The 9904-nt window shown below is 44.4% G+C and overlaps 1 protein-coding gene across 1 annotated transcript in view; it reads left to right on the top strand.

Moving 5' to 3' along the window:
- The first annotated feature begins 565 nt into the window (after window positions 1-565).
- Window positions 566-9904, top strand: part of IL17RE (interleukin 17 receptor E) — a 31821-nt gene continuing 22482 nt past the window's right edge. The window contains exons 1-2 of the mRNA XM_044451908.1: window positions 566-682; window positions 8969-8984. Coding sequence (XP_044307843.1) covers window positions 566-682; window positions 8969-8984 — 133 coding nt within the window. The remainder of the gene's footprint in view (window positions 683-8968; window positions 8985-9904) is intronic.

Genomic DNA, 9904 nt, shown 5'->3' with positions numbered 1-9904 from the left:
TCCACACAAAAATCTACTCCCGGCTAACTCAAGCCTTCTTCATTTTCAGCAGTACTGTACAGTTTAGGCCAGAGGGTGAAGGAATGTGCTATTCCTATTATTTAAAAAAATGGGACGCAGAAATCCTTGCCGTTTGACTGCAAATCACTCAGAAATCTACCAGCGATGGAGTTCACACCTGTTGGAAACTGCTGTCTGAGTTGTTTCCCCGGCGCTGGTTACCCGCGCGCCCTTCCTCCGGACTAGAAATGATTAAACCAAGCAGGGCTGTGGCCTTGCAGAGGTGGGTCGGAGGAGCGCAGAAACACGTGTGAGCAGAGGGGGAAAGAGCGCCGAGGTTCTCGCGGCCGGCCCCGCAACCGGCAGCCAGGGCCGCCGCCGAGGAATGCGGCCAAGCGAGACTGGCGAGACCGGGACGGGGCAGGGCCGAGCGGAGCGGCGCGGAGCGCGGAGCGAAGGGGTGGAGACTCGCCTACGGCCGCCGGGGCTGGGTACGCCGAGCTCCGAGCGCCTGGCTGTAGCAACGGCCATGTTCCGGCCCCGCTGAGCTCCCGCCCGACACCCCATGGGGAGTCCCACGCCGAGTGCCCTGCTGCTCCCCACGGTCTTTCTGCTGAGCTGCTTGCCTGCTGCAACCCGGAATCACCTGCCGCTCGCTCGCCTGCAGGTCCTCACCAACTTTGTAAGGCGCTTCCCTTTATTTCGGGGCGGGGGGATTGGGGCACGCGGGGCGCAAGGAGCACTTCCACCCCGTTGTGGGGTGCATCCTTGAACGTCTGAACAATGAACCCGGATGGGAAGATCACGGGCATCCCCTCCTCCCTGGTTGGTGACGCTTTTGAAGGAGGGAGAGCCGGGCCATGTGTTTTGAGGTGAGCGTGGCAGGTAAACAGCGCTCTTCTCTTTTCGGCCAGTGTTATTTATCGGAGAGCTAGAGGGTTTTGCCTGGGAAAGAGGTTCGCACGGCTTGGTGGCTTCATGAATGGGCTCAGTTAGCGGCGCTGACATCAGGGCAGAGCTGCAGCCCCCGGAGGACCAACAAAAGAGGAGGCTGCACCGAGCATGGTTATCGCACAATAAAGTACCCTGAAGTGCGGCCCTCGAAAAAATCTGGAGTAGCCCTGCTCATTTGCCGCTGCTTTTTTCCTCTCTTGCAACATCCGTGCTTTGTTTGAGCTTGAACTCGGTGCCAGAGTTATTTGGGATTTGACCATGACTATATGAAAAAAATGAATGATAGGGCAGTGAGTGTTGGTAAACATATACAGAAGACATTTGCTGCAGTATTGAGTTCAGGTGCATACTAATTCAGGACCCCTTCTTGCTTAATTGCTTAATTATAGCTTGCTTTGATTTCAGTTACTGCTGTGCACCAACTGCAAGATTCAGATTGGACCCCAGTCTGACAGTTTGGAAAATGCAGGGCAGAATCTAGATCCAAATTCAAAGCTTCATGCCTCCCATTGACTGTCATTGGAAATCAACAAATCATTATAACATTTTTGTTGCTTGATAGAACTGGTTGAAATTCACAGAACAAATAGGTTCAAGGGCTGTATTATTAAGATAAATGAAAAATAGAGTAAAGCTTGTTTTTGTTTTATTTATGTAAATTTATGGCCCACCTTTTTCCTGCAAGGAATCTAAGCTACCTTACAATAATCCTCTTTCTCCATTTTATCTTCACAACAACTCTGTGAGATAGAATAGGCTAAGAAGCAAAAACATTATAAAACACCGAAGTGTAATCCTTCTGCACCCTAAAGATTGCATGACTATCCTCCTACATTCCTGGCCAGCATTCAGCATGGTAGCTTCCAGATGCTTTGTACTCTAGATCCCAGAATTCCTGACCGCTAGCCATGCTGGCTGGGACAAATGGGAGTGGAAGTCTGGAATATCTGTGTAGCTCCAGGTTGGAGAAGTCTGCTAACAGTAGCTAATAGGGTGGGCTAGAAATCTAATAAATAAATATATACATTTCCATCCATGTACTCACTATTGCCTTGGCAGCCTTCCTTCTTGCAAATGAAGGACTGAGTGCCCTCTCCTGGAATTGTTTTAATGGGCACAACGGGTATTTTTTCATTATTCCATTTATTTCTTTAGGAATTAGGTTTCTATTTACTTCATAGAAAAATATCCTGTATGAGATGCTAACATGAATGAATCTGCTTTCTATACTGGAGCTTAAATGACAGCTGGACTTATTTTAATTTCCTCTCATGTTTACGCTGTAGGTGCTAGTGTTTATATAGCCAGAATGGTACCACATTTGTAGAAGAAAGCAGCAATATTACTGAGGGAGAGCCAGTCTGACATAGTGGTTAGTATGGGACTGAGGATCTGGGAGTTCTGAGTTTTAGTCCCCCCTCAGCTATTGAGCTCACTGGGTGAATCTGGGCTAGTAACAGATTCTCAGCCTAGCCTACCTCACTGGATTGTTGTTGCGAGGATCAAATGGCGAGGAGGAGGATTATGTAAGCTGCCTTGAGTTCCTTGAAAGGAAAAAAGGCAGAATATAAATATAATAAATAAAAAGCACCAAGCCTTACAGAAGTACCAAAATGCTTCCAAAAAGATAAAACACCAAAAGACCCCCAAGAAAAGCTCATTGAACCCTGAGCATGCTCAATATGACACAATGCTGCCTGACTGTTAAGAGTGGAAAGGTGGTACCGAGAGCACTGCACTCTTTGTTGCAGATCCTGCTGGCTGGAGAATGCTAGGAGTTGCAGGGTTTTTTTCTGTCCAGATGGGCATAGGTTTGTTGCCTTAGAAGTATGGCAATGAAAAGGCACACCTCTAATACAAAACAAAAGCCTCATCCGGTTTGCTGAGGGATGTGTATTTCCACATTAGGTTCTCAAAAAAATTCCTTCAGGGGACAGGTGAGAAAACAAAGTTGCATATTTATTTGGCTTATTCACAAGTAGACTGAATGTCCCTGCCAACTTTGGGAAAGCTGAGAGAGGTAGGCACGCAACCCAATCTGGGGCATGTTTGTGGGAAGTAAATCTCAATACAACATCAATTTTGAGGTTAGAGCTTAAGGAGCAGCTTCTTTTCAAGAGTTGAGCTGCTGTGCAAAATGCAAGCCACTTAGAACCAGTTTTTATAGTCAGCAAAATCAAGTTTAAGAGTTAAACAAAAACAGGCAGGCAACGCATAAAGATGTGTGTCTATGTTATAGACCAGGATGGCCAGACTTGCTCAATGGAAGGGCCAAATAGATGTTTGAGAGCTGCAAGCAGGTGCTCGCGGGTGGCAGCAGCGGGCAGTGAGCAGCAAGCAGGCACCTTTGGGTACCCACAGCAGTGAGCAGAAAGCTGCAAGATAAACTCAAAGAGCCGCATGTGGCTCCTGAGCCTTGGGTTGGGCACCCCTGTTATAGACAGCCAGACTAGCACCAACTATATCTGAATCTAGTCATAGCAATAGGATGGGCCTCCTTTTGGCCAAGCAAATGTTGGCATGGCTTCTGCATTAACGGGTGCTGACATTTAAGTGACATTTAGACTGGAAAAGCATACTATGTGAACAGGTGAGCAATTGCTGAAGCTGGCAGAGATTTCTGAAATGTATAAACCTTAGTTTGCAGATAAGCTGAACTATGTTGCAAGTACACCTATTCCCCCCCCCCCAAATTAGTTGTCAATACTTAGACTTGAAAAGAGCACCTGATAGAATTGTTAAACTAGCCACATACTAAAGATGTTTAGTAAGCGTAACTTCTCTCATCTGCTTCATTTAATGGGCAACATTTCCTCAGTTCCCACCTATTTCTGCTGCTGTGCACAGAATTGGGTAGGAGCTGGCAACCCCACTCTTGCTGCACGCTCTCCACTGCAAATAGGGCTGCCATAGAAGTTTGGATTGCAACAAGCCTTGGTGATAGGTCTTGCTGTACAAAATGGCACCTTGTCTGCTGTGAGCCGATCCACTGGTGGTCCGAGCTGCATTGCCTCTGCCTATCGCCCTGACAGGCCCTCTGTTTATTCTTTAAGCACGGCAAGGCACTTACAGGCAAAGGCTGCTTCTTCTATTGATCCCATCTAGAGGGTGCTCCCCCCCCCCCCGCTTTCCTTTGGCAAGGTTCTTTTGCTGCTATTCACGGTTGCATGTGAGTAGCAGAATATTGACACAGAACAATTTGCAATCACCACATTTCCATGCCAAGAAAATGTTGAATTTCTGCCTGTTGTGTAGTTATTAAACCAGAAGCTGCTCTGCCAGCTGGTGAGCAGGAATGTAGCTACCACACCCTGGTACACAATGTTCTTGCTTTTTACTCATCTTCAGGTTCAGAAATCCTTTATATGTGTTCAGAATAAAAACACCTTAGTTTGGCTTGATTATAAAAACTGTATTAATTTGAGCAAATATGGTAATTGCTAGACATTATGGTAGGTTAGACTATAAGGCTATTCAGGAGCCAATGCTTGACTCCTTTTCTCACACGCTATTGCACAGCTGCCCTTCCTCAAATTTTGCTTTAGTGGACATCTTCAGTCCTTCAGTAAGGGAGGGCGACTTTTGGTCCTCCAGATGTTTTGGCCAACAATTCCTGTTAACCCTAACTAACATAGCTAATGGTGCTATGTGAATGGGGCAGCATAAAAATGTTCTAAATAAAAATAAATAATAAATATCAAGAAAGGTGAATACAGGAGGAGGGCAAATGCAACCTGATAGAGTGAACCAAAACTTGGTGCGAGGACTCCCATGACTGCAATTCAACATTTGAGGGATATAATCTTTTCAGGAAGAACAGAAGGAACAGAAAGGGAGGAGGAGTCACACTAAAGATAAACATCTCTGCACAGAAATACAGAAGGATTAGCTCAGTAGCCCCTCCAAGAGCATTTGGATTAATATAAATGGAGCAAGGAATACAAAGGCACAGTGGTTGGAGTACATTATCCAGTCAAAGAAAAGAAGACGAAACTTTTGAAACGTAAATTGCCAGTGTTTCAAGGACTAATGACGTTGTCATTATGGGGGAATTCAATTTTCCCAATATCTATAGGGAGACACATTCTGCCAAATATGGCCCTTCCAAGAGATTCCTAACATATGCTGCTTATAGCTTCCTCCAACAAAAAGTGGAGGAAGGAACAAGAGGAACAGCTATCTTTGACTTGATACTAACCAGCAGGGAAGACCCAGTGGACAAAGTGGCAGCTTCAGGAACTCTGCAAGAAAGTGTCTATGCCACACTTGAATTCTTTATTCTAAAGGAAGCAAAAGCCAAGTGTAGCCAAACATGTACCCTGTATTTCAAGAAAGTCAATTTTAATAAACTCAGAGCAATGATAAGTAAAGTCCCATGTCAAGTGACTCTAATAAGAAAAGGAGTCCAAGATAGGTGGGAATTTTTAATGAAATTGCAAACAATTCCAACAAAGAAAAAGTAGAAGGCAGCAGAAGAACCCCATGTGCCTTCACAAAAACCTTACGGGGGATCTGAAAAGGATATGTATAGGAAATGGAAGGAAGGCCAGGCTACAGAGGAAAGAATAGAGGCGGGTAGCATGGAATTGCAGAGATGACATCGGAAAGCTAAAGGTAGGAATGAACTGAGGCTAGCGAGGGATATTAAAACCAGCAAAAAAAGTCTTCTTCAGATATGTCCAAAGTAAAAGGCAGAGCAAAGAACTGGGGGTTCAGCTACTCAATGTGGATGGCAAAAAGATAACAGATGACAAAGTTGACAGTGCCCCATGATAACTTGATTAGCAAACTGGCTGAACATGGGCTAGATGGAACTATCAGGTAGACCTACAGTTGGTTACAGAATTGGACTCAGAAAGTGTTCATCAATGACACCTTCTCAGACTAGGAAGACATAACAAGTGGGATACCACATGGTTCAGGCAAGGGTTCAGTCCATTGCTTTTCAACATCTTTATTAATCATTTGGATGAGGAAGTGTAGGGAAGGATTATTAAATTTGCAGATGACACAAAAGTGGGATAGTTAATACCCTGGAAGATAGAAGTAATATTCAAAGTGATCTTGATATGTTGGAGCAAGACTGAAATCAATAAAATGAAATTCAATAGGGACAAATGCCAAATTCTGCACTTTGGAAAAAGAAAGCAAATGCATTGTAACAAGATGGGGACTACTTGGCTCAACAATCCTGAAAGCGAGAAGGATCTTGGAATTGTTGTAGATTGCAAAAAGGCAATGTGATGTGGTTGCAAAAAGGCAGATGCTATTTTAGACTGCATTAATAGAAGTATTACCTCCAAATGACACGAAGGACTAGTTCTCCTATACTCAGTACCAGTTATAATTTATTATTTATTTATTAAAAGCTTTTATATGCCATCCTTTATATAAATATCTCAGGATGGCTTACAGTACTTTAAAAGAACAATTTAAAACCACAACTGCTTCCAATAAACAAGTTAAAACAACAATAATATATAAAACAATAACAGCAATGAACACAAAGTAAATCACAAAACAAAACAAAAGCGACTGTACATTAAATTTCCTGACTGTTTACCTAAGGAGGTTGTGGGCTCACTAGAGGTATTCAAGATGCTGGACAGCCATCTGAGAGGGATGGTTTGATGTGGAGGATGTGAGGTTTAACGTGAAGCCCTGCTTTGAGCAGGGTACTGGGCCCTGTGGCCTCAGGCCACTTCCACCTCTGCGATTCTATGATGCTGTCATTTTAGTTAACAGAGGTCTTGGGCATGTCTTAATCGAAAGAGTGCAGAGACACATGTCTAATTGAGTAACATTTTCAGGGATAATACCCTGCCCACAAATTTTTCAGTGATTTGTTATTGCAGAATTCTTACACAATCGGAGGTGCGTCCGTTCATGCATATTCAGAGGAGAGGCAGAGGTTGATCTTGTATGCACAGAGAAAACCACAGGGAGGATTTGGCATGCTCACTAAGTGAGAACGGAACAGGCTTGTAAATTGCCACTTTACTCTGATAAGAATCACCTGTGGGTGTCTAGGCAGCAAAGTGTCACAAAACTTGGGTTGTGGGTTTTTCCTTTTCTTTAGATTACAACTGACTAATATAGGATTGTGTCAACAAGCAACCAACTATGATGTGTGCAGCTATTTTGGCTAGACAGGGTTAAGATGCTTGTTTACTGAAGCAAACCTTTCATGTGAAGCTACCATCTTCATAATTTTGTCAAACACATCAGCTCAGTAGCTCTTAGAATGGAGGTGGGAAACCTGTGTTGTTGACCTACAATTCCCCTCATTCCTGACCATGGATTGTGCGGGCTGGGGCTGATAGAAGATGAAGTCCACAGAATATGGAAAGCACCAGGTTTCCTTGTCCACTTATATCTGTTACATCCTATCCTATATCCAGCATTTTTCCAACACTGTGTGCTGCAGAATTCTTCAAAGAATGAAAGAAAATCTGTGTTAGACCCAGATCTTATCCAGTTTCTTTCTATGTCCAAGCACATGCCTCTAGGATAAGGATGGGAAAACCTTTTCAGCCTGGGGACCACATTCTGTCTCAGAGAAGCTCTCAGCAGGCTGTGTTCCAATGGTGCTGGTGGGGGGGGGGGCAAATGGATGGAGACAAACACAGACAAAAATCAGCATCTTGCAACTTAAAAGCTCTTCTTTCCAGTGGGAAGAAAGGCATTTAGGCCTTTTAGAGGAGGAAGAGGAACAGCTTTCTGGGTGAAAGTCTGCACGTGGGCCTAAGCTTCTCCACCTCTGTTCTAGAAATTTCACAAGGTGGGCATAGAGGCAGTAGCCTTCTTCCTATGGCTTGGCTGGTTTTAATGATACACTGCCTCTTCCCATTGTGCCTCTATCGGTAAAGAAAGAAAGAAAAAACTCTCAGATGCCTGGAAAACATATCTATTGTGCCCAAAGTGATTCAGAAACAATCTTTTTCCTTCCAGTATCTTTTCAAATCAAGTCAGAGCTTTTCCTAGAAGCAAATGACGAAACGGAGGCTGTCATGCTTTGGGTACATCATGAGAAGGCAAGACACTCTGGAAAAGGCACTCATGCTAGGGAAAGTGCCTGCCCACTCCTTAAGATCTGGGTCAGAGGTCCTTCTCCAGGAGCCCTCCATGAAAGAGATTAAGATGGTGGCTACTTGGAGAAGGGCCTTTTCTGCAGTGGCAACCATTTATGGAATATGTTCCCCAGAGAGGTTTGCCTAGTGCTGACACTTTATTCTTTTCGGCACCAGGCCAAAACCTTTTTATTTTCCCAGTATTTTAAGGTTTAAATTGAGATTTTAAGTGGGTTTTTACTGTATAGAATGGATGCTGTGCTGCACTTTGTTTTATTGGAGGACCGTCTGGAGACCACTTGGTAGCGGACACCATACAAAAGTTTTAAATAAGTAAAATAAAGTTGAAGGCAGAAGAAAAGGAAGACCAAATATGGCATGGATTAGCTCCATAGAGGAAGCCATAGCCTTGAATGCACAAGAGCAGAGCAGAGCAGGGCTGTCAAGAGCTGGACATTTTGTAGGGCACTCATTCATAGGGTCACCATAAGTCAGAGATGAGTTGATGGCCCATAGCAACGTACCTTCTGCATTGAAATGATGTCCTCCCAAGATGAAGGAAAACAAATTTTGAAATGCATCAGGCAGGAATTACATTCTTTTCAGGTACCTGAGATTTTTCTTTTCTCCCCCCGCCCGGCACTGCCTTTTGGGGGGCTATCTCTACAGCGGACTGCTGTCACCACATGTTATATTGACAGATTCTCCATAAATGAACCATTTCTGCTGTACAGAAGTACTTCTCTTCCCTCTCTCATCTTTGGACTGGCCAGGGCTGTCAATCATTTGTGGAATCTGCTCACAGTCTCACAGCCCTGAGTGTGGCCCGGTTGGTCTGTTTACTTAGGGCAAATACCTTGCCTTGCAGTTGCACAGTTAGAACAAGGGAGTGCCTTGACTCCACTTTCCCCTACTAACCGTGTCCTTCTCTTTTGTTTTTGCAGGATTGCAGAACTCATGGTGAGTGTCTATAAGCTACTACTCTGTGGTGACTGTGGCTGTGGCAGGAGACAATTGGGAATGGAGACTGGAGGGAACTGGTGACGAGATTTGGCATGGGTTACTGGAGGAGCACTAACAGAGGGGGAATGGGAGCTTTTCTTACTTCACTCCCCCAACTTGATACTATCCAGCGGTGCTTGCCTACAACTCCCAGCATGCCCCAGCCAGCATGCCCCTGGTTGAAGCATGCTGGAAGGGGGGAGACACTCTTCGCACATAGAGGAACAGATGCTGGATCAGATCTTCCACCCTGATAGCCTAGCTTTGTATGCATGGAATTCTTTTCATAGGAGGGGGCACAAGAAAATGGTGTTATTTTCCATGAATGGGATGCATCATTCAATATGCTCCCCTGCATTTGTAGCTTGAAGTAGAACCAGAGATTTTCATACAGGGGAGTTAAGTGAAGAAATATTTCTATTTCACAACAGCTAAGAACTTCTCCCTCACAGGAGTCACTTATTTATTTATTTAACTTTTCTAGTGCTCAATAATTGAAGCTCTCCGGGTGGTTTACAACAATCCAATAAGATACCATCTAAAATACACCACACTAGAAAAAACACTGGGGGGGAAATTGCCATGCAAAAATTTAAAGCCGCATTTAAAACACATACAGAATCCCAAGTGCCCAGGGGTGGGTACCTCTGAAGTAGTAAGGCAGTGAAGTAGTAAGGCAGCCCAAAAGTGCTGCTTTTGGGGACAAGTCACCGTTCCTTCAAGTGTGACCTATCCTACCTGCTCACCACTCCATAAACGAGGCTGGAAGTGCCATGTGGGAGGCACCGCTTTGGGGAGTGACCCCCCAACTTGATGTAGCTGCTCAGATTGCTTGAAGAAGTGTTTTAATCTGTGCATTGAAATGTTATGCTTTTTTA

This window comes from Varanus komodoensis, unplaced genomic scaffold (genome assembly GCF_004798865.1).
Source record: "Varanus komodoensis strain SLA01 unplaced genomic scaffold, ASM479886v1 scaffold6_4, whole genome shotgun sequence".
Taxonomy (NCBI): Eukaryota; Metazoa; Chordata; class Lepidosauria; order Squamata; family Varanidae; genus Varanus; species Varanus komodoensis.
Note: the sequence above shows the minus strand (reverse complement) of the source record. Positions and strands in the feature narration are given on the sequence as shown.